Source organism: Syngnathoides biaculeatus, chromosome 2 (genome assembly GCF_019802595.1).
Source record: "Syngnathoides biaculeatus isolate LvHL_M chromosome 2, ASM1980259v1, whole genome shotgun sequence".
Taxonomy (NCBI): domain Eukaryota; kingdom Metazoa; phylum Chordata; class Actinopteri; order Syngnathiformes; family Syngnathidae; genus Syngnathoides; species Syngnathoides biaculeatus.
Window position 1 is genome coordinate 44,120,587 of NC_084641.1, and position 24,920 is coordinate 44,145,506.

Here is a 24,920-nt window from a genome sequence, read left to right on the forward strand (position 1 = left end):
AAACTGTTCTATGGAGAGCAAATACATTTTTGGAATGATTTTAATCAGTGTTGCCCTTCTTTGAAATCAAGCACCGGGCTCGGTTCTTTGATTGTCTAAAGCGTCGTCAGCACGGTTGCGTCGGAAAATAACTCGACAGCGACCCTTCCCTGTCTCTCCTCATTGGGTTTCAGAACTGACTAAACCACCCGCCAAAATGTGAAGACTGATCGGTCAAGATTGTCAGTGGATGACTGTTTGCATCATTTCTCTTGTAAGATTTGTGTTTTACAAACATTTAGGGCACGACAAGAAAAAAAACAAACAACAAAAAAGAAAAAGTCATATCATTGTAGCTCTCAAGCAACCATCGCATGTTTGCTTGAAATGCGCATTATTTGTCAAAATAGTCGCCAATTTCTGTCCATCCGAACGCCATTTGAGAGTGACGTCCGCCATCTTTGTCAGGCTGGATTAAAAGTGTTGCTTGGGGGGGGGGGGGTGTACTTTGGGTGTAACGGTCTTCAAAAGAGAGATCTGGCAACACAAAATGTGCCTTTTAGAGATGACAAAAATAAAAGGTCAAGTATGAATTTGGCCAAGATTCCAACTTACTGTCGTCTTCACTTGCTCTGCCGGTAGGAGCAGTTGGTGTGATCCGCGGACGTCTCGACTGCGACGGAACTTTCCTGAATTGATGTAAGCGGATCGCGTGAGCCCCAATGAGGGTTCGATCCCCGCGGCGGACGCGGCAACGAGAGCGCGCTGGACTTGCCTCGACTGGGATGTTGGTGGGAGGCACTTGGCTGTACCGGCGAAAGTAGGTCCCTTGCATAGACGTGGTTGCAGGCGCGAACTGGAAAAACAAGCAAAAAGACAGCATCAACGAACCGACAAACGACATGAATCCAGTGATGAGCTGCCCTGCAAGCTGAAAGCCAAATTTGGTGGCGAACCGAAGAAAGAAAAAAAAAAAAAAAACCTCTTTGGTCTTGACAAGATGTGAGTGCAACAAAATAAGCCATCCATCCATTTTCTTTGCCGCTTATCCTCACAAGGGTCGCCGGAGCCTATCCCAGCTGTCAACGGGCAGGAGGCGGGGAACACCCCGAACCGGTCGCCGGCCGATCGCAGGCCACAACGAGACAAACGGTCGCACTCACAATCGCACCGTTCCGAGCGTCCGATCAACGTCGCACGTATCGGGACGTGTGTCTGGTCCCTCACCTCCGACCTTTTTGCCAGTGGTGTGAAGCCCCAGACAACCTGGCTCCTGGGACCACGGAGAGACAAAACCCACCCACCGCGATAAGGTGACGCCTTCCACGAGGGGATGAATTTATTATGATTGTAGTGACTGTAATTTATGTTTTTTTCCCCCTATTTTCTTATGTAGAGCCCCGTTACAACTGGTAGTGGTGCACTTTCAGTAGAGTTTCAGCAACGAGAAATATTGAGTTTTTTTTTTTTAGGAATTGCTAAACGTTGTGCCTCCCCCGATGGACACATCACAATGCGGCCGCCGGGAAGGAAGCGCAAATTACTGACTGTGCCGCCGCCGCTCCCCAGCGAGAGGTGGCCGAGCTGCTGCGCCAGGGGCCCCGTCGCGGACGCGCTGTGGTCCATCCCCGCCGTCACCGTAACTGCTCCCTTCAGGAGACCGACACAGTTGCCTTCTCGCTTCCCAAAGGAGCAGATTTCAGATACTCACAGCGGGCGGCAACATGAATGACTGCTGGTGCAGCCACGGAGGGTTATGGACCTGGCGACACAGCAAACCTGCCAAATTCACGACTCTGGAAAGGTGGCACAAAGCAAAAGACGCGGCGACTTTTGCTACCGCCGACCGCCTTCCGCGTTACCTGGTAGGCGGACGCCGCCGGCGAGTGCACGTAAGGGGAAAGGGAGGTCGGCCCCGTCATCCGGTTGGGAGTCACGCTGTAAGGGGAGGAGTACAACCTGCGGAGAAAGAAAGAAAGAAAAAGAAAGGGGACTTTTTAGTGCACAGGCCCGTCCGTCCCAAGTGCGCCCGTGCGCGCGCTTGCTTACTGACCCATTTTGTAAGGCTGCGCTTGGGGCGTAGGTCAGGGTCATGCCAGCCTGGAGGGAAAACGCACCCGAGTGATTCTCACATTTGCGGTCCGCGTGCTCTCCGTGCAGTGCGACGTGAAAGAATTCAAAGTTCAATACAGTCAAGTGCGAATTTGATAAGAATCATCCACCGGAAGTTCAAATTGTAACTGTGACTTGCAATCCATTTCGTAACCTTTATTTTCTCCTGCTAAGTCCGTTTGCAAAAGCAAGCAAAGTTCAACTATTAAGCATTTGCAATTTCTGAGCCGCTCATCCTCACGAGGGTCGCGGGAGGGCCGGAGCCATTCCCGGTCGTCGTCGGACAGGAGGCGGGGCACGCTAATCGCAGGGCGCGTGGAGACAAACACGCACTGCCAATTTACAATCTCCAAGCATCTTTTGGGAGCGCAGCGCTCACCCGGAGAAAAGCCACGCTCGCGGGCACGGGGAGAACGCGCAAAGGCCGCACGGGCGGGGCCGGGATTCGAATCGCGGTCCTCAGTACGCTCTGACCAGTTGCAGCATTTGAACTTCCTCAACATTCATTTCAAGGACGGGTACATTCAAGGGCAATATTACTGTTCAAAGTGCGCCACAGTGGATTCCAATAAACATACTCGGAATTATACAATTGTAGAGGTGACCTTTTTTTTTTTTTTTGAGTTCACAGCTGTACGGAAGGTCGCAACAAATCACGCTTTTGTAACAGATGAGCAACTGCGCGACGTACCGCACAAATGTCATTCAAGCGACCCGTGGACACACATTTGCCTTTTTTTTCCTGCGTCCCACCTCCGTTCAACAGCGCGCCGGAGCCCGCCCGCGCAGACTACGGGCCGAGGAGTGGCCGCACCCTGAACCGGCCGCCCGTCAGTGGCAGAGAAAGTGCTTCGCGGGTTTGAAGATTGAAGGCCCTCCTAGCCAATGGGACGCCGGGAAGATGCTCTATCGCCGGTTTACGACGGGGGGAATTCGGGGGCTGCCAATCCAGCGCCTATTTTTGCCTTTCCTTCACAACTAGAGAGAATATTTTTCCGCAACCGGCATTTTTTGGTCGAGCTCGGACTGCACTTGAACGCATCTGCTTTCACACGCATGAGGGCAGCTGGACTCGGATTGGATGCTCCAAGTTAATATTTTGCAAAACTGTACACACGGGCTGTATTGGACCACGCGGAACTTGATTTGGCACGGATGATCGCCGACGGATATATCAACACGGAACATGTCCCTCGTATCCTCCTTTTAATAATTAAAGTACAATTCACCAAGTATAAAATGTTGGAATTTTTTCCCTTCTTCTTTTTCGGACGTAGCATATCATATCAGCTATTTCATGCACAAGTCCCACTTTGGGGATAGGAACTCACGGTCTCTCCATCTCTGGTCCAGCTTCGTCCATTTTGCAGATATTTTCCTTGGCTGTGAGCTTCTTCTGGCCTCCATCAGCAAATTTACACAATAAAGCTTCTGCTGGAAGTAGAACCGGGACATTGAAGAAAGTTTTAGAAGACGTAGGACTGATGATGCTCCTCCATGATGGTACAACTCCACAAGGGACTAAAATACTGTACATACAGCCCCAAATTGGAAGGGACTTTTCTCTTTTTGGGTTATGAAATGTTTTCATTTATATGGATAGGATTTATTTTGAACATTTCTAAAGAGAATACGGTATGTTCCAAACAAAAAAAAAAAAAAGATTGTATTTCCTAAAAATTGTCAGGGATCATTTTCAAAATGTCAAACAGAAATCAGAAAATGACAAAAGCTCTCTTCCCCGCTTCCCCCGGACACAAAATTCGGCGAGGTCGAAGACCCCAAATTGCCCGTAGGTGTGCACGTGAGTGCGTCTCCGTGTGCCCTGCGATTGGCTGGCGACCGGCTCAGGGCGTCCCCGACCTCCTGTCCAGAGCGCCCCCGCCCCCCAGACCTGATTAAACCCAGAAATCACGAGAACCTGTCTGCCAAAATGATGCTGATCAAAAGATCTCAAAAAGCTATCACAAAATGTCACACTTCAAAGAAATTCAACAACAGATCCGAAATGGCATGGATCAGCCATTTCCGCAGTTTTGAGACTCCAACGAACCACGGTGAGAAAAAAAAGTGTCAGACCCCAACGCCTAACCCTAACACGTTCTCCTCAAATGACGTAAACACGGAACAGCGGTGAACCGTCCCAGGCGAACCCAGCCAACAAAAATGACCCCAAGAGCCCAACGACAACTAATCCAGGAAGCCGCAAAAGGAACCTGGTGCAACATCCATTTGAAAACAACGCAAGCCTCAGTGGGCAAAAACGGCACCCACGGCAGAGTTGGGAGATGACAAAAACAACAAGAAAAGCCTCTGAATGATTCCCCGGACCTTTCGCAGAGTACTCTTTCGATTCAAAAAGTTGAACTTTTGGAAGGTGTGAGTCTCGTTATAGAAATCCGGTGAAAATGCTTTAATCATTCAGGAGGACCGGGACGTTCTTTGCCAGAAAATCCCAAAGGAGAATATTTCGCCCTTCCTGACGGTGTAGTGGCGCAGCGGGAGATCCGTTTCAATGCCGGGGGGAGCGGTTGTCCGTGTCCCCCGCGACTTACTGACAACCGATTCAAAGCGTCGTCCGCCTTTCATCGCACCGAGAGTGGATGACCAGCGGTTTGTGAGCCCCGGCGCTCAAGAGCACTCGGGTCCCGCAACGCTGCAACCATCCAAAAGTCAAAGGGCAACGTTGGCCCTCCTTCCCACGGGCTCACCATCTGTGGGGGGGCCACAGGGGTCGATGGGTGCTGCCCAAAGGCCGGGACCTCGGCGGCTGCAGAAAAGTCGCTCTCTGGTCGTGGAATGTCACCTCCCTGGAAACCGAGGAGCCCGAGCTGGTGTGTGGCGAGTTTTCCACTACGTCCGGTACAGTCGGGCTTTCCTCTGCACGCGGCTCGGGCTCCGGTACCAATCCTCTCGAGAGGGGTTGGGCAGGTGCGGGTGTGCTCGAGCGGGGAGGGACGGGGCCTGACTGTTGTTTGCGCCTACGCGCCAAACGGCAGTTGAGAGCCCTTTCCGCAGTCCTCGACGGTTCTGCCGGGGGATTTCGGCGCTCACGACGGTCATGACAGTAAGACCCGAGAAAGCTCGATTGGGAGGAACGGCTCGCCGCCGAGCAGAACCCCGAGTGCTGTTCTGTTTTTAGCCTTCTGTGCTAGCTCATGTACATTTGTTTGGTGAGCTCGAATATTAAAGTGGGAAAGTATACAAAAATGAAAAGGAACCAAAAAATTGAGAATAGGACATACTATTTCATGGTGCTGTATGTTTTGAATTGAAAATGATAGACTTCATATCTTTTCCGTCAATTATCCATATGCAAATGCAAAAAAAAAAAAAAAAAAAAATACATCCAGCAGAGAAAAGATTGAGAATATTTTGCTAGTCATCATTTTGGCTCAAATGTTATCATTTTACTGCCAGTTGTTTTTTGGGCACACGCCCCAAAACGTACTCAAGTGGGCGGAGATTTGAAAAGTCACATTTTGTCAGACAAATGTGTGAATACCTGAAAAGCCAGGCGGAGTCTTGATACATATTCCATGAAAATGCTGGATGATGGCCTCACATTTCTCTGTTGACTCCATTCTGCAAAATCAAGAAATAGATGAAGGAAACCTGGCATCGCCGTTTTCACGGTGGATTGACAAAATGATCCTCAAACTTCGGGACCGTTCCAGGTGGATTCGGATTCCGACAAATGAGCTCTGAAGACCAACAAACCTCCGTTGGGTCAAAGCACACGTTTGACCCATTGAGAAAGGCGTCTACATTTTTCTGTGTCAACAATTGGCGACCGAGCGGCCCGCTCCGGGCTTTTTTTTCCCTCTTTGTTTTGCTTTTGCCGACACGCCCAACTACGCAGAGCAAGTTCCGTACCTGGCGAAGCCCACTCCGCGGCTGATTCCGTCGGCGTCCCGCAGGATGCGCGTGGAAACGGCCTGACTGAAGGGTTTCAGCATGTTCTCCAGCTCCGCTTCGTCCATGGACAGCGGCAGGTTGGAAATGTACAAATTGGTGGGGTCCTGCTCCTGTTGCTGAAAGGAAAGGCCACAGAATCACGGCGGTGACACCAGACGACAGAGAAATTGCAAGTGGTCTCGAAAAAATGACGTGCACGGACTGCATTCCAAAGTTGTATAAAGGATATTGTGTCACTTGCCACAAGTGCATGGAACCATGCACTGCACCCAAAATAAAAGACCCAAAATAGTAGACATCTTTTTGATTTTCTTGCACTGATCCCGCAGCGAAGCTGCGACAAAACTTGAAATAATGAGAACATAAAGCCACCATCCATGGCTTGGAAACATCACGCTGGGCACGCTGGGCACGCTGGGCCCTTGCTGACCGGGGAAGCGCTCAGACACTGAGTCAGATGCCACAAGCGCCTCCTTTGTCCGGGGGCCTCCGCAATTGGACCTGCAGTATGTGCATTCATTCACGGAGTGCGCTTTTGTGTGCTCACCGCACAGAATCTGCCGCGCATCATCGCCCGGAAATAGACGCCCGTGCGCGTCAATGTCAACGCTTAAATTGCGTTTTTGTCGTTCAGCGTGGCCCAGATACGACTCAGCTGTGGAAGTAAATATGTGCAGCCAGGATTTGAATTCAAAATGCCACTGAAAATTTGATCTTGTAAAATTCACATTGTTATTTCAAAGTGGTGACATTTTCAACAGATGTATTTCAGTTTTGCTTTCCAATGTTAACAAATTCGCCATATTAAAAAAAAAAAAGAAAAGAAAATTCACGTGACGCGACATACTAAGAAAGTGTAACTGGATTGGCTGGCTGTTGAGTTCTGACCTAAAGTAACCCCGCCTTCTTAACGCTGAATTTAGACAGTGAATTTCACATAGCGAATTGTAGCCAGTTGAATCTCAGCAGACTGAAAATAGTGCGTTTCAATTTTGAAGGCTGAATTTGCGTCGGTTTACGTGCCTACGCCAATGCTAACCCTAGTGGGGGCAAAGCGTCAGCGCGATCCGTCAGTGTGGATGCTGCACGTCGGAAAGAACAACAGCGAGTGCTGCAAAAGGCTGCAGACGCGGCGGACAACCACAACAAGGGAACGCAAAAGCGGTCCTAAACTTTCTTTGGCGAGGATATATTCTGCCTCTTTTTTTCCCCAAACGTGCCAGCAATGAATGAAGCAGGTTAGTTTTGCAGTACATGACGTCATGTTTTAGCATTAATTAACGTTTAATATTTGCGACATTTGTCCACCATCCCCCCTTACATACGAACTAAAACTAGACATCATTTACTCAGTTGAGTCATTTTTGACGGGCTTCTGTCTATCCCGTTTGACAGTGGCAATACGTGTCGGGAAACAAATTGAGCTTTCTTTTTTTCTTTTAAGAGTTTTCTATCGTACTGTATATAACTTCATTTTAACATTAAAACTGAACGCTAGTCTTTTCATCGAAGCTTACTTGTTTGAAATTTTTTTGCTCGTTTTGTCCATTGCCACCCCCAGAGCAAGCATCGAGATGACGTCACTTTGGACAATTCGATGCAATTTGGGAGAAGTGGACCCTTTTGATGAGTTGACTGTGGAAGAAGCTGAGCCGAGCTCAGCTGCTCACAAACCACTGACCTTCTACACAGATTTACTTGAGTTATGTTTTTGTTTTTTGGGGCGGGGGTGTGTGTGTGTGTGTGTGTGTGTGTGTGTGTGAACAATCATTCCCACTTTGTGACAGCCGCAGCTTGCAACTGTCCATTCTTCCATTGTCATTTCCTATACATGCAGCAATCCCGTGCCCCAAATAGTTTTGTTTTTTTTTTTTTAAATAACACTCCAGTCTCCGTAACACTGAACACAACTCATAAGACTTTGTTTTGGTCCGCCGACGCGATTGCGGGTAGTCATGAGAAGGATTGCCACGGCCAATGAAGCTGCTACCTTGGCCATCTGAGCCTGCACCCCCACCGCCTTCAGCGCCGTCACTGCCTTCTGCGCCGAGACCGGACTGTCAAAGTCGACAAAGCCGTAGCCTGGGAAGACACGAGAAGATGTGCAGGTACGGTACATTGAGTAACGAGCCCCACTGCGCCGTCGACGTAGGATTCAAAGACACGAGGAGCCCAAGTGTGACGGTGCAGAGGGTCGCTCGATAAACACTTGTTAGCCATGTGCAGTGAACAAAGTGGACACGTGAACAAACTTGTGATTCATTTTGATGCCCGGATGACTTTTGCGGAAGCTGCAGTCCGCTCACTTTTCCTCGTGCGTAAACAAGAGTCAACGTTCTGCAGAGGCAAGCAGTCTTCTTCTTGTCCTTTCGGCTCGTCCCGTTAGGGGTCGCCACAGCGTGTCATCTTTTGCCATCTAAGCCTATCGATCTCGTCCTCGTGTCCTCCCTCACCACCTCCATCAACCTTTTCTTTGGTCTTCCTCTCTCGCTCTTTTGCCTCAGCACCCTTCTGCCGACGTAGTCACTCCCTCACCTCTGAACACGTCCAAACCGTGGAGGTCTGCTCTCTTCTCTCACCTCGTCTCCAAAACCTCCGACTTTGGCTGTCCCTCGCTCTCATGAGCTCATTCCTAATCCTATCCAACCTGCTCACTCCGAGCCAGAACCTCAACATCTTCATTTCTGCCACCTCCAGTTCTGCTTCCCGTTGTTGTCTCTTTTCGTGCCACCGTCTCCAATCCGTACATCATGGCCGCCCTCACCACTGTTTTATAAACTTTGCCCTTCATCCTCGTGGAGAGTCTTCTGTTGCCTTCCGCCAACTGTTCCGACCCGCTTGGACCCGTTTCATCACTTCTCACTTTTCATCACACTCTCTATTGCTCTGTATTGTCCACCCCAAGTATTTGAAGTCATCCACCCTCGCTATCTCTTCTCCTTGGAGCTTCACTCCTCCTCCTCCGCCGCTCACATATATTCTGTTTTTTTTTTTTTCTTTTTTTTGTAGAGGCAAGCAGTATGTCTTGTAAAAAAGTGTGTGTGTGGGGGGGGGGGGCTGGATCAATGTGATCAAAGACTTTTAACATCTTTTAACATCATCGATTTTTGAGAAAGATTTGACAATGACTTGTTTGTGATTGGAAATGTAGCACTGCTCCATTTTCACCTTTGCACTTGTTGGTCATCTTGTCCAGTATTGACTTTGTGGATACAATTTTCCCATAGCTGCAAAAAAGGAAATCTTATCATAATTCAGTCAGATATTCATATTGGAAATTAGTCTCGAGCAGTGATTCCCAACCTTCAGAGCGGGTCAAGGCACACGTCTTACACCGACAGACAAACGTGTCACAAAACGTCCACACACAAGTCAGTGACAGACTTTTCGGCCGCCGAATCGAAGAGGGTTTATTTGTTCTGCCTGCCTTGAAACGCGGCCGCCATACATAGATGAACAAAGATGCATTATTTGTTGTAAAGAATCATATTCTGACCAACGAAGTGAGATTTGATCATTTTCCCGCAGCACAGTGGCTGGGAATCGCTGGTCTCGGGTGAAACCTTCTCCTTCCCTTCGGCACTCTGGCCGTGTCGTAGCCATCATCGATGCGCCACTGCTAAATGTAGCCGCTGAACAAGGATGAGGCCTTCTTTTGCCAAAGAAGCAAGAACTGTAAGGTGGTGTTTCATCAGGCATGCAGTCAAATGTCCTTCCTTCATTTAGGATCGAGTCGGGCGTCAATGCGAAATCCATTGCTCGGCATTATTCGAATCAGCTGCCGCGAGCTGTGACTACTTCATAGTTGCTTTGCGACGACTGCGCTGACAACAATGTCTTTTGCTTTGCTTCAGCGGTCCGACGAAGACTAGCGGCGGCAGTTCTCGGCGGGCGCCGGCTGAATGGCGCCGTGCGGGACGCCGAGTGGAAAAGAGTCGTCCAGAGAGGAGCCCTCGACGAGCCCCGACGGACCGAAGCACAAAGCCCGGCACCCGGGGACGCCAGTGACCTCGTGTGCCTGAGCGGGGGAGGGCAGCTGGACTCGAATTGGATGCTCCAAGTCGAGCACAGTAAGCCAGCCCAAATTACGTACATGACACGTAGAAAACAGCTTGAATAATATTGAGGAATACATCCCTTCCTGCAGCTAATTTTGTGCAGAGATTTTATCAAGCTCTGTCGAAGAAGAAATCTGGGAACAGAACACCAGCTTTGGGATTCGAACTGTGAGGCCCACGCGCTACGGCCCCTTGTCAGCAGACACGCAAAGCCGACTCCGACTGCCTCATTCCCACTGCTGCATATTTGAATTCCTTTCTTTCTTTTTCTCTCCTCAGTACAAGCTCGCAAAACAAGCAGTCGTCCTCTCGCGACGGAAGGCAAGAGGACCAAAATGAAGTTTGTTCATTTATTCTATTCAGTACTGTACAAATAAATGATGGCAATGAGCAATTGGCAAGAGAAAAGCCGCAAGGCGTTAAACTAGAGGATATTTATCGCTTTGTTTATAGACTATGCGATTAGAAATTGTAAACGATAAAGTAAAAAACACTCCGACTGTACTGCTATGTACTGTGCATGTAAAAAAAAATGGTAATACGGTACGCATGATATTGTACATTAAAGTCATCTTTAAATAGACTACAGTTAGGAGATGCAGTCACTGTGATTTGAGGGCGTCGTAAAATTCGGTGCGAGTAGAAAAAAAAAATCGATATTGAAAGACGTCGCTTATTTTGCGTAGTCCGTCGCGTTTGCTTCACCGCAATCGCAGCTCCTTCCCGTGCTTCGTGCGGCCTTGGCTGTCTTGGACTATCAGGAGGGATGAACCCGCGGGCCCGAGGAGCTCAAATCTGACGCCTGGCAAGCGAGCGCGAGGCCCGTCTAACGGGGGATCGCCGCTAGAGTGCTCATCCCTCTCATGTGCCTGGGAGTCAGAAGGTAGTGTCTCATTAAAAGTGCTTTCCTGGGCTCCACGTGAGAAAAAAAAAAAACCACATCAGCGAGTCGCATCCGAACCACGCGGGCCCGATGGGCTGCAGGTGTCGGCCGAGGTGAATGGCAAAAACGTGCCTGCAATGAGTCCAGGTCGGCGCAGTCGTGGTGGGATTTGATTTGGCCTCCGTCCCGAAGCAGACTTCCTTGGCGGAGTTCTCGGCGCCCCAGCTCAACCCAACAGCCGGTCTGCTCTCTACCGGCGTCACGCCTTCCTTCCGTTCCAACGCACTCTCCAAATGTCTTTGCTCCGGGGAGATTTGAGGCGTAAGCGTGTAGGCCTCGGGCTGTCAGTCATAAATTCCTGCGGGCCTTTTCCTCTCTGTGCACCCACATCACGCATTCACGTGCAGCTGACATCGAAAGGTTAGGGTTAGCTTGCTGGGAGTGCGTTGGGGGGGGCGCTTCATAGGCAAGACAGGATGTCAGTCTAATTACTGGATGTCTGCAGTAAAAATCTCCAGTTGACTTGAGACTGAGAACGCCAGAAGAAACCCAACATCATCAAGTTTGCTATTTGATTTACAGCTACAACATCCATCCATTTTCTGGGCCGCTTATCCTCAGGAGGGTCGCGGGAGCGCCGGTGCCTATCCCAGCTGTCATTGAGCAGCAGGCGGGGCACACCCTGAACCTGTTGCCAACCGATCGCAGGGCACGTGGAGGCACACAAGCCTGGCACTCGCAATCACACTTTTGGGCCATTTACAGTCTGCGATAAATTCAAGCATCTTTTCGGAACGTGGCAGGTTAGCAGACTACCCGGACAAAAGCCAAGGAGGCGGGCAGGCAGGCAGAGACTGGGGGAACATGCAAATTCCACACAGGCGGGGCTGGGATTCAAACCCAGGTCCTCAGAACTGTGAGGCCAACGCTTCAACCAGTTATTCCACTGCTCCACCCTGTCGAAATGTTTCTTGTGTTTCTACACGTTTGTAAGAGCTCATCCAATCAAATGGAACTTTAAATCGCTCCAGTATGAGGATAGCGCAACAAAAGTTTCTTTTTCTCTGTGTGGGGGGAATTTACACTTCAATGACAAATTGCCTCATTGCAATTAAGACCGATGTTTCTTTGCACTATTTACAAGAAATTCTTCGGAACAAGCAATTCTGTTGCTCTTTGGATGCTGAGTCAAAAAAAAAACAAACCCCTCTGTTGGTTGCGGTCAAGTACTGCACACCACGAATCAATTGCTTCCAGAAGCACTGCAACATATGAAGCATGTCTGCTCGAAAAATTAAGCAACATCACAATTTCTACTTTCAATGTGTCACAAGCTGAATGGTGAGTTAACCTCTGCTGTTAACGTTTGACAGGTGGAGTTAAGCGTTCAGTCCCTGGTAAATTGCGTCAAACTTTGAGGAGTTTTTCCCCAACGAGGCTCCGTTTCGCATGTTGTCGCGATGCGTTGACTTGCCGAGCAGAAGTGAAGAAGCCGCCCGGCACAAAACGCGAATTGCCATTTGGCCAACTTTCAAACACACGAGCTATTGACAGCAAATAACTCTCAGAACACAGCATCACTTTTATTGACGTTTAAAGAACAGTGAAGCACTTCAGAGGCGTTACATCTGACTGCCTGTGTAATATTGTAGACCAGACAACATTTGAGTGGATTTGCTCCCAAAAAATAAAAGGCGCAATGCAGAAGGTCATAGCACATGTTGGTTATCTTTATTTATATATATATATATATATGTTTTGTAAGAAAAAGAAAATTAACGTTTTCAAAAACAACGACAAGGTGCGATATTTAAGTTCCATTGGAAACGTCACCCAAGTCAGTTTTGAACATCCTGAAGAGAAGTTGCAACAATCTCAGAGAATTGCTCAAATTCTCTTCAGGTGAACATAAGTACGGAGCAAAGCAAGCAAAGGGAAGGGAGGCAGAAAAATGTTCATAGAAAGCAAATCTTGAGATCCTTTTCTCATCCCCGAGTCCGGGAATTAGCACCCGAAAGCCGGATTCACGAGGCTGCCTCTGCGCGACACTGGAAAATAATGCGCCCAAATCAAGTTGGCCACATGGGACCTGTTTGCTCAACTTTTTTTTTTTTTTGTCTGAATTGGGCATTCCGGGAATCAAATGTGTGCGACCGGAACGCGCAGAACGCTCAAGAGGTCGTTGATTTCAGCATCGTTCGCCTCACAAATCGTTCGTTTGCAGCTTCGTTCTTACACATGACATGCTTCTCACAGCCCTAATTCATATAAATCATGCTGCAGAAACCCTTAACATGAAGTGTAGTCCGTAGTTCCAAAAGTACCACAACGGGAAGGGTTCTCGTCCTACAGCGTGTACACACCAGCGCATTGAAACAATGATTACGACGTCCGCTCGGGAATGACTGCTCGGAGTTTACATTTGTCCATCTCTGATCTTCCATTTTCAACTTTTCTTTCTTTCATGGAGTCTGCGCGCAAGGCTCTCTCGGGTATTATTAGGGTTAGGGTTGAAAGGGGTGGGGCGTGTCGCCAGAACAGCGGAGGCTAAAAAAAAAAAACCCAAAAAAGAAAACTTTGCTGACTTGTCATTGATTCAATGAAAACGTCACCCCCGAGTACACAAAATGTGCACAGTTACGGATGAGAAATAATCAGCAAAACCGGCCCCGAGGATCTCGTTGAGATGAGGATTTTGCTTATCCTGGTGCGCAGGAAAACCAAACGAAGGGCGAGCAAAAGCCAACAACTTCACATTTCCAATGCCAGCAGTGTACATTTAGAGAATTAATATCGGGACGCGAGCTAGGCGTCCTGCGCCTGCGGTTCGCTTCTCTCAAGGACACTGCAGCGGCACTCGGCCCGAAACTGCCCAACAAGATGACCGGCGGGGAGCGCAAACGGACAGCAAAGTTTACCTTCTTGGTGCCGTCGGACGCGTTCACGCCTCCGTTCCGGGGCGGCACACACTGCAGCATTTTGACCGCGGCGCCTCGTGCACTGGAGCCGAGAGCCGAGAGCGAGCCAGGCAGTTGACGTCAGCCAGCAGCGGCGCTGCCGATTGGAGTCGCCTCTTTTCCTGCCACTCGGACACTCGACGCGCCCTCCCGTGCGCGGTTGGGGGGGGGGGGGGAGGCTCTCGCCGCGGTGCGTGCGCAGGACGCCCAAGCCCCCGAGTTGCCCTCAAAACATCCAACGCGCTCTGCACAATTGGAGGGAGGGCACGCTCTGTCCCCAGCGGGAAATTTGAAAGAAGCCATGTGCAAAATACGCAACTGAGCTAATTGCAGCTGAATGCTGTTGTGGCTTCAGGTACCAGCTGAACGACCATGCTCATCACGACTGCCCTGCTCAAAATGTTGGGTAGAAACCAAAAGAAGTTGGACAGAACTACTTGTTATGTAGAACTTTGGCTGTGATTTTCAATAGAATGTGTATAGAAACGACGAAAACCACACTGGTCCTCCTGAATCTTGAATTCGAGTTCTCTTCGAGCAACCCCAAGTCGACGTTACCAGGGAGGATGAGGAGTGCGATCCCCCTGTAGTTGCTCCGGTCCCATGCTGTGGTGACCCCTAACGGGACAAGCTGAAAGGAAAGGAAGAAGATTTGTGTCCTGGCCAAACAGTGTCAACAGGACACGACAGCTCTGGCATCTACCGAACCCGACCGCTGTGAAAATGTCAAGCTGATCTTTGCCGTTGGATGAGGAACGCGCGGCAAGGAATTTGTTGTCGTTTGGGGGAGGGTTGCAGAGGTGGGCCGGGAGGATGACGGTGGGGGTTTGAGAATCCAGGCTGTGGGTACGTGCTCGGCATTCCTGTTGTCAGCACAGCTGGCTCACTCGTGGCTTTGCTTCACGACAAAAGTGAACAGTGGGAGTGGACGCAATGCGGCTGGGTCGTCCATATATCATTCCATTTCGGCTTAAAGTCAAGCAGACCTGACTCTTTAGGAAAAGAAAAGAAAGGAAAAGAAAAGAAAAAGACCACGCCAAGGTGGTATCCGTTGAATCATGACACGTCGAACTGCATACCTGGCAGCTCCAGATACAAGTTGCGGCTGAAAATCAGGAGCTTGATTCATGCAGCGACCTGTCCAAAATTGGGGATCTCGTGGAACGACTGGAGCCGAGCACCAAAAGCGACGGGCTGCTCAGGCACCCTCCAAACAATTTGTTGTCAAGTGGCCAAATGTTTGGAATGACCGCTTATGCCTAGATGTCGTCACTTGCATCCTTGACACCACACAGGAGCAGGTTCTTCCTGCCTGCAAACTGGAACGTCTGACTGGCGAGAAGCTGGGGGATTGTTTACAGATGCTGCTGGAGAATGGCCAGCCCCCTGCCAATGTCCTTTTCTGACCACCAGAGGGCCCCATTTGTGATGAAAAGCAGCGCTTTTAGCCATCAGTGGGTCGAGCTTCGCTTTGCTTTGCTTTGTTTTCGTTTTCGTTTCCTTCTGAATGACAGCAGTGTGCTAAGTAACGAGTCGGGAAAAGTAGATATCACAGGACACGAAATAAATCAAAATATCAGCCTGCTTACAAATAAAACTAAACTAAATGAGTGCAAATGTTCGCATTTCTAATTCTGAAAGCAATCCAATGAATGAGTACAATCCACAGGGGTGCAGGATAAAAGTCACATGGCTCATCCTGAAGTGAGCCCCCCCGCCCGACTCCCACGCTCCACCCGCGACGGTGGGCGAAAAAAAGCGCACGAAATAGGAGGAAAGGGACGTGTGTCGACGCATGCGCAGACACCCTCGCCACTCGTCGCGTTTTTTGGTTTTTGTGCGGAATCAAGTTGGTTACGTCACGGTGCTCCGAGCTGCACATTTAGCATCCACCCGTGCTGCTGCTGCTGCACGTTTGAGGAGACGGGGGGGTTTGTGTTTGCCGCTGACTTTATTTGCAGAAACCTGTGAGGGAAGCCGGTGTGCGGCCAAGGTGGCGGCGGCGGCATGTGCTGAGAAGAGTCACATTGCACATGATGTTGAAATACTGAGCGTGCTTTCCAGTGTGTTTGCGTGAAAGTGCAGCTGCAACGCCTCGTCTAGCCTCAGCTGGTGCCCCCGAAGAGGCGTGCTGGGCTGAGGGTCCAGCCGAAGGAAGCCACCCGGATCATCGGCTCTGATGAGGTGCTCGATCGGACTACTTTGGGCTTCGAGATCCTGCCAGGTCCTCCACAAGCGCTGCTCAGTCATTTGCCGGTGCCGTGCTCCGCAGATGGCGTTCAGCTGGTTCTGGTTCTATTTGGGATTTCTCCTCAGCCTGGGGACCGTCGCTCCAAAACAAGCAGCTGAAGGTAAGAAGCCTTTGGCTCCTCCGACGAAAGCGTGAGCACTTTATTTTGTGCACATGGCGCCTATAGAGACGCAGGCCCGTGCAGCACGCGCAAAGCCACAACAACACAGTAGAAATTCATCTCCTTGGAATCCTTCCGGTCGTTTCATTCGCAAAAGGAAGCAATCGGCCGAGATCTGATTGGATTTGAGGGCCTCACGTTGTAAAGAAGAGCAGAGCAGAAGCTAACAGAGGAAATGAGCGGGTAGAAGAAGGCCAACTGACATCCTGTGTGCTTGCTTCTTGTGTATGTTTTTGCCCGCGCGCGCACACACACACACACACACCTTAATGTAGTTAAATTGTGTGTTGCTTATGAATGACGGTTTTCGCTACCTGATGCAACCGTGGCCCGTAAGGCGTCACTCGCAGCAAAGAATGACCCTCCACCGTCCTCGATCCCACGAACGAGATTTGAACCTCATCCAACTGTTGAGTTTTTCAGTTTGGTGGCGCTCGTCGGATCGCGATAAGATGTGCTTGTGAGCAGTGGTCTACAACAGCGGGTTAACGTGCATCTGAAGGAAGGCTTTGCTTTATCTGCCGTACAGAGAAGTCGGTGTGGATCTTCTCTGCATTCCCAGCTCCTTGCTTGGCATTGCTTCCGTACGTCCTCCAGAGACTGATTTCTGTGCCGTTTTATATTGTGCAAACCGCTTGCTGTATCCAAGGGAAGCTTTTTCACAGCTGAGGTTACAAAAGTCACCGGCCCCTCCCAGCTCCTCCATCAGTATGTAACATCTGGACACAGGGAGACCATTAATCCAACTTAGATTTGAGGGCTGAAAAGGGAAATGAAGTAAAGGGACTCAGTACAGGTTTTACACAATGTGGGACGTCGACACACTTAATGTCGTACTTGCGCTCAACAAAGAAGATTTGACATCTTCCACGCCTTTGATAAGGAATAGTTCCTATAAATAGAAATCTCTCTTGTTCTTTGTTTTTGCTGCTTAGTTGTTGTTTGTGCTGTATGTCGTACCGGGGCAGCGTCGTTTGGCGGAGGAAAAATTCCTTGGGTGTGTTGGCCAAATAAAGCTGATTTTGATTCTGATCAACAACTTGATAACAACAAACTCCTCAACGCCTTGCGGGCTTCCTTTTGATGTGCGTACAAACATTTTGGCCTGAGATTGGCGAGGCAGGAGGATCTTCCGTGAAGGACCGCGTCCAAAGTTTCGGATCATTTCACAATTCCCAAGTGTAGATAGGGTGTCGAGTGTCGAGCAGGGGTGCTCAATGTGTCGGTCGACCGCGAGGGAGTTTTGGTCGATGGCGGGAAAAAAAAAAAAAAAAAAAAAAAGCCCATCATCCATCTCGTCGCTTGCATATTCATCAATTGCACGTACATGAAGGCGCGTTCTAGCAAGCTGGCTTCCGATTTCCGGTGTCTTTCTTTTTCTTTCTCCACGGCAGTCGCGACGATGCGACTCCATTGCATAAAATATCACCGTTAAAGACAACGGTTGGCTGTTTCTATGCCTTCGCTTCCATCAACTGTGATCAAAAATCGGATTGGCGTCAATGTTCCTCACGTAGCGTAAGCGGGAGAGCCTGGAGATGAAAGAGTGAGCTGAGTACAAGGGTGTGCTCCAATCGGTCATAAAGGCAATGATTGAGTGTTGGCTTTGGCGCCAGAGCTTCTCTTCAAAATGTCCTTTTGTATTCATTTAATGACTGTCCTTCTCATCACGGACGTGCATCTACAGGCGTTCGATTCATCGCGCACCTCCTGAATTGAGCCCAGTATTACATCTGGTCTTGGAGCAGTTGAGCAGGACGCGGCGATATTGTTCCGAAACCTGCAACCACCATGAGCTGCGTGAGTGAGGCTTTGCAGCTGATCACCAGCAATAGTGAAATCCTGGCCTGTCGTCAAGGGCGAGATCACACGGCCTCTCGGCACCTGCAGTACCTGTCGTCGTCTGAGAAGGACAGCGGCGAAGGTTTCGTCGCGATTCTCGGCCGGCACGGGGACCCGTCTCGCTCTCCGTGACTTTCCTCCTCTCGGTGCTTGGCGGGCAGAGAGAGCTGTCGGGGGTGTCCACCAAACGGGATGATGGAAATTCAATCACAAGCAACCAAGTTGGCAATCACGAATCTGCTTGCCTGTTCCACCGAAGGCCTCTGGCTCATGGTTTCACTCTCAAGGGACCAGTAACTTCAAAGTTCACACTGATAAGTCAATGGACCTTGACAGATGGACGCCCCGCAACATGTCACATCGCCACGATCGGACTGACTGTTGAGTAATATCCATTTCGTGGACATACAGCCAGCCCGCGAGGAATGAGAGGGAGCTTTGCTCGCGATGACCTGACTGACCGGTTTGCTAAGTCCACCTGACTGCCGTTTGAGTGCACGAGCCCATCTGACTGACTCCTGAACTGCAATGAGTAAAAGCGGTGAACCTGCTGACAGGCTGCCCCGTGAAGGCCCACTCCTTGTCTCAAATGACTGGACCGAGTCTTTGTTCGCCCGGAGTGTAACGCAAACATTCTGCCTTCTAGTTTTGGTTTTGCTTTTCACCACAGTCTTACAGGAGAAAACCTTTCGGTCTCATTGGAAATTGGGGTTGAGGAGGGGTTAGCATCTGCGGGGCGGGGGGTGAAGAGTGGCAGCCTCACCGGAGTTGCTCTTCTCAAGCCCACAAGAATATTTCACACGGAGATTAGAATTGGTGATTCACTCAGCAGTTTGCCAATATTTCAAAGCGGCTTGCCAAAACGATGTCAATCCCTTGGAAGAGCCCAGTGAGGCTGAAATGTTAAACTATTCAAGACCAAGAGCAGGAAATTGAAGGCAGCAAATAAATGAGGATTCATTCAAAAAGCGGAATTCTTTTACCGTGAACAAGATACTTCATTCGAAAATGCAAACACACTACTCGTTAAGAATTTGAAGCAGCTTCTGAAAATTCAACCGATGGACGTCGTCCCCCTTTTGCCCAAAGTTTGCTGGGATAGGCTGCGGCATTCCCAAGCCGCGTTCTTTCAAGACGTCCTACTTTTTGTGTGTGTCAACGTTTGACCTCAAAGAAAATAATATAAAATTCTCTCATTACTGCTGCACTTGACAGGAGGCCCCGTAGCTCAGTGGTTAGAGCACTGGTTTGGTTGCGGCTTCGTGTCCCACCGGGGCCTCGCCTCGCCTCCGCTCCCTGAGAAGGGTTGCGTCAGGAAGGGCATCCGGCGTCAAAATTGTGCCAAACACATATATGTGCGTTCATCTGAGATGACACGCTGTGCCGACCCCGAAAGGGACAAGCCGAAAGTAACCTCCACTGTTGCACTTGACAAAATGAAATAATTTTGGTGATTCTGACCTGAAACCTGAAACAGGAGTGGTTGAGTCTGACTTCTTACGGCGAGACGGAAAATGAAAATTATTCTTCTATAACTGTGTGTGTGTAATATATATCCATCCGTCCATTTTCCGCTTATCCTCACTCGGGTCGCAGGGAGTGCTGGAGCCTATCCCAGCTGTCATCGGGCACGAGGCAGGGTCCACCCTCAACTGGTCGCCAGCCTTTTGCAGGGCACATTGAGACAAACAGTGGCACTCACAAACACAACCGTGGAAAACGGAAAACTAAAGTAACTCCTCTCTCAGCAAGGTTTATGTACCTGAAGTATTCAACAATGACCTCAGATCATTTTTGGGCTCAGCTGGGTTTGTTGGGCGGCTACTCCAGCGAAAAGATGGCAGCCTGAAAGGAAAGGAAAGGAAAGGAAAGGAATCAATGAATTTGCTGCAAATGATTGCAGTGACCGACCGGTAACATTCACAAGTCAAACCAGGGCCTTTTCCTCTTTTGAGGAAAATGAATGATTCTAAGCAGCGCCAACGTGGAATTAGATCCCACCCGTTAAAGCAACGCAGCCGCGCCCAATTTAGTGGGATCCCAAAGCGAGACGACGTATTTGCGTCATCGGGAACGATACGAGCAGGCAAAAGAGCGAGAGGAAGACCAAAGAGAAGGTTTATGGATGTGGTGAGGGAAGACATGAGGGCAGTTGGGGTTAGAGAGGAAGATGCAGGAGATAGGCTAAGATGGCAAAAGATGACACGCTGTGGCGACCCCTAACGGGACAAGCCGAAAGGAAAAGAAGAAGAAGAAGAAGAAGGGAACGATACGAGCAGGAAGAGGCCAGATGGAAGTCGTTCTTCTTGAATTTTTCTACGTCATTAATAATTCAAATGGAGTACAGACAAGGCCTTTGGGATGTATTTGGAGTACCAAAATTGAAGTTCCAGAGTATTCAAATGAAGACTGACCGACGCGGGGAAATGATCCGACCTTCTCACAATGGCACTCAAAAGTAATCGCTTAAGCTTTCGACAAGTTGAGCAGAAGCTAAGCCTTCTTCAACGTTGCCATCGTATTTTCTTCCCTACTTGATGAAAACATTTCTCAGACAGGTAGACATAAATAGATACCTTTATATTTAGCTGACGAGGGGGAAGCCATCTAATTTGTGGTCAAATGAAGGAGAAGCTGGAAGTTGAGCGGCAACACTCGTAAACCACACGGAGTTCATACGGCCTCTCTCCGAACCCAACCGTCCGATCGTTTTCTCTACCGCTTATCCTCACAAGGGTCGATAGAGCTGCTCTCCCATTGGCTATTGCTGTAGCATCTTCCTGGCATCCCTTTGGCTAGGAGTGATGTCAAACTTTACCCATGATGCATTTCGTTTCCCTTGGACGCTCGACGCTAGCACTTTTGTAAGCTTTGTCGCACACTGGCGCACGTGGGCAAAGTACAACTTTTTCATGCGTTTTTTTTTTTGTTTTTGTTTTTTTCTTACAAGTTTATTCATCTTTCTCCTCTCGGGCCCCAAGAAACTGTAGTGGAATGAAGTTGCGTGCGTGCGTCCATTGGTCCGTATGTTTTCCAAGGTTTGCCTCCTCATCCGTCCCCCGCGATGCCTTTCGCTTCTCACACTCAGCCAACGTGAAATGTAAATGAACATCATTTTTATTATTCTTGGCATTATGTATTTTGAATGCTTATTATTATTATTTTTTTTTTTGCACGGATTTGGCTATTTACATGTAAAAAGCGCTGGTTCTTCCCAAAAATTGCCGTTGTGAAATGACTTCGTAAGGAGAGGTACCACTGTCGTAGCTGAAATATCATTTGACTGACTGAGCGTTCTGAATGTTCTTCACACCGACTCGAGGAAATTGATTTGGATGCAGGATCCGAGTTTGGTGCCCCCTGACCAACGTGACGCTCCGTTGCCTGTGACTTCAAGGGAAGTCCAACTCGACAGAGATCCCAAAAGAAGGACATTTTACCTCCTCAGACCACCGTCGACTATTTCTCAATGCTGAGTTGATGGACGTGGGGACGGCGGATTAACATTGAATCCTTATTGGGGGAAAAAAAGGACGTTACATCAAACTGAAAGATCAATTAATTGTGTTTTGGTTAATGCTGCGTAAGGTCAGTTTTCCAAATGAAATACGGATGTTCGGGTTAGGTCGGTAGGCAACCCTAACCCCATTTATTTTTTTTTCTCAATACAACAAAGATAATCCACCTTCTTTTTTGGAGCACGAGACAAATCCGATTATTATTCTTGACCGGCTAAAATTGCGAGGCTTTTTCTTGAATGAAACAAAGTTTCTAATTCATGATCAAAAGTCGTCGTTGATGTATTTAGTAATGAATTAGTTGTCCATTAATCGATGAATGATCAAAACGCTTCTTTCAATCCGAACTGCGTGAAAGTGGAGATGTGCAGCGGGCCAGGGGACTGGAAAGCCACGTGGGGCATTCCAAACATCCCATTTCACGCTGTCATTTTCCAACTTTTTTGTTTTTCTGTCTGAGAAGCCAATTTCCTCGACAGCAATTGGAGGTGACGCTTGGCTTTCTTTTCAGTTCCTAAAGCCGACGAGGAAACCGGCACCTGCAGTCTGAAGCAGTTCGTGTGTAAGGACGGGACGACTTGCATTTCCAAACGCTGGCGCTGTGACGGGGAGAAGGACTGTCCAGATGGCTCGGATGAGTCACCGGACATCTGTAAGTGGACAAACTCTTTTCTTTGACTGCATATTTATGAAACTCGTGGTCTGATCGGAACACTTAGCCTAAGCGGTTTTTGGCGGTTCCCTGGCAAGGATTCCCAAAATGTCGGAATAGCCGAATCTTATTTTTTTCATTTATTTTTCTTTCTGTCGCCGCTTGTTTTGCACGCATGAAGTCGAGCTCCACAAGCTATTGTGACTAAACGACTGACTTAATTTATAGTTTGTGCGAGTCACTCGCTTTCGAGTAGAGCAGTCCATGCACCGTGAGTTCCGATGTTACGGTGTACGATGGCGAGGGGCCTTTTAGTGGCCCTCTTTTCCAACGTCTTGTAAGGTCCATGTTTGATCTGAGCGTCCTTGGCTTGCTTGCCGCAGTGACCCTGCAGAGCATTTTCTTTGACTTCGAAGCGGCCGGCCCAAGAGCCAATTTTGCTCGAAGTAGCTTCGTTCGAGAAGACGATCGTAGTTCGTTTGGATATTTTCATTTGGTGTACGAGAGACGTTTTTTTTTTTTTTTCCCCTTTCTAGGAAGCGCACCGGCTCCCAGTGTGCGCTAAGAATTCTAGCTCTAATTAAACGTCCTTGTTTTTTTGTTTGTTGTTGTTGTTGTTGTACGTGTGTACAGGGATGTGTCTCTTCTTGTCTGGACTGTTGCTGGATCATTCTGGTCCTTGAGAATCTGAAATGAACCTCTCACTCCTGTTGTCATCTCTCTCCTGCTGCCATCAACTCTGCAGTGTTACAGGCTTGTTTTGGGGCTTTTATGGGCAGTTTCCCGTCAGCATGTGGCACACCTCACGTCTGGCACGTCTGTCATAAGCACATTCGCAATGCTTGTGACATGGAGGGACAGGCAGATGACAGCCAGTTTTAAGGGTCTTGTTAGTGTTGCTAAGGACATTTTTAAAAGCCCGTTGTTGCATAAGGGAAGTTTAATTTGACTTAATTGGTTCCTGTCGTGTTCTTTGGTGCGAACGGACCTCATCTGCAGTCTATATTTCGGACCGTATGTGCTCACATGCTACAGCGTTGCATCACGAGGTGACAAAATACCATCAAAAGATGATCATGGTTAGCTTTGATTGATTGACAGTGTCTACGATAAATGTTGTTGTTTGTGGTGATGTACAACTGCACTGCATTATACCTAATACAGTGTTTTGATATTTGATAATGATGAGCTATTATCTATGTATTCATTCTTAATCGATTAAAGACCCAGAATTCAGAGATTTGTTCCTAAATATCTCTACTTAGGACATTAATCCGTTCGGGAAGTCGTTTCGTTACGTGCATTTTCATAACGTGAAGCGCTTTTTACATTTTGAATAGCTTCTTTTTGGAGGCTTGGCTAAGAGTGTGCTCGGTGATACAATTGGAAGTGGAGCATGAGTTTCCCGTCCCCCGCTATCAAAGAGTTTGGGCTACTTTAGCTTCAGCGGCTATCTGGTGCAATGGTAACACGCACTTAGCTAGCAATCTATGCCTGCTCATATTTTCATATACAGTACTTTTTTGGGGGAGTAGGATCATCACAATGCCAATGATGCTGGTAACTCAGATGAAGACATTCCTGCTACGCGCCACCCGTTTTGTTCAATGACAACAATGTTCCAACTAACTGGCAAAAAGGTAGCATCTATGTGTGTGGCTGCTTTTGTCTCCCGAGGCTCTTTTGATTTGTACCTCACGATTTTCATGCTGGCCGGAGGTTCGTGAACCCGTTCTGTGCTAGAGCAACACTTTTTTTTTTTTTTAATTAACTCACAGCTGCCTGCGTTAGCTTAGCCTTTTCTCCAGCAGAGGGAAAAAAAGTGAAGTGAAGGAGGCGTTCTGGTTGTCCAAGTTTTGAACTGATCCTATCTGTATATGTGCAGAGTGGGTTTAGTGTCTATATCGGCGCTGAAAATAAGTACGTGAACTGTAAACATGGAGCTGAATCGAATTTTTGCTCGTTTTGAACGCTCACTTGGAAGTTTATACTGTACTCACTATAAATGCTTTTCCACGGTTGGCACTTGGTCATAAAAGCTCTCAGCTCTTGTGGCCGAACATGATATGGACATCTCCTAACCATATTTATGTGGAATTAGCCACAACACCACTTGCATTCATGTAACTAAACGCTTAGCCACGCTTCGTCTTTGTTCCTGGGAAGACAATTCGCTTTAGCGATGCGGGCCCAATTAAAACGAACCAGCCATGAAACAGGAGTAGGTCTCAACTACATGGGAAAATACTTTCATGGCGCAGGCGACGCGTAGAGGGGGGTCCACCTTGAGGGCCCCACTATTGCATCTCAGCATACTGCAGTTGATGTGGTTCTGTTACTTCATCGAGCCGCGATCTCCAACTCTCACCGGAGCGGTTCACAGCAGATTGTGAAGCGGCTGGGATGAAAATTAGCACCTTCAAATCTGGGATCGTGGTCCTCAGTCAGAAAAGGATGGAGTGCCCTCTCCATGTCAGGGATGAGATCCTGTTCCAAGTAGAGGAGTTCAGGTTTCTTGATCTTTTTCACAAGTGAGGGAAGAATGGAGCATGAAATCAGCGGTCAGATTGATGCAGCGTCAAAAGATCGA

At 48.7% G+C, this 24,920-nt stretch overlaps 1 protein-coding gene and 1 pseudogene across 1 annotated transcript in view; one reads left to right on the forward strand and one right to left on the reverse strand.

Annotated features, from left to right (window-relative positions):
* Positions 1–374: 374 nt before the first annotated feature.
* Positions 375–15,548, reverse strand: LOC133493745 (RNA-binding motif, single-stranded-interacting protein 1-like; annotated as a pseudogene).
* A 232-nt stretch (positions 15,549–15,780) lies between these two features.
* Positions 15,781–24,920, forward strand: part of LOC133493687 (low-density lipoprotein receptor-related protein 1-like) — a 104,983-nt gene continuing 95,843 nt past the window's right edge. Inside the window, exons 1-2 of the mRNA XM_061807347.1 lie at positions 15,781–16,258; positions 22,190–22,330. Coding sequence (XP_061663331.1) covers positions 16,087–16,258; positions 22,190–22,330 — 313 coding nt within the window. The 5' untranslated portion in view covers positions 15,781–16,086. The remainder of the gene's footprint in view (positions 16,259–22,189; positions 22,331–24,920) is intronic.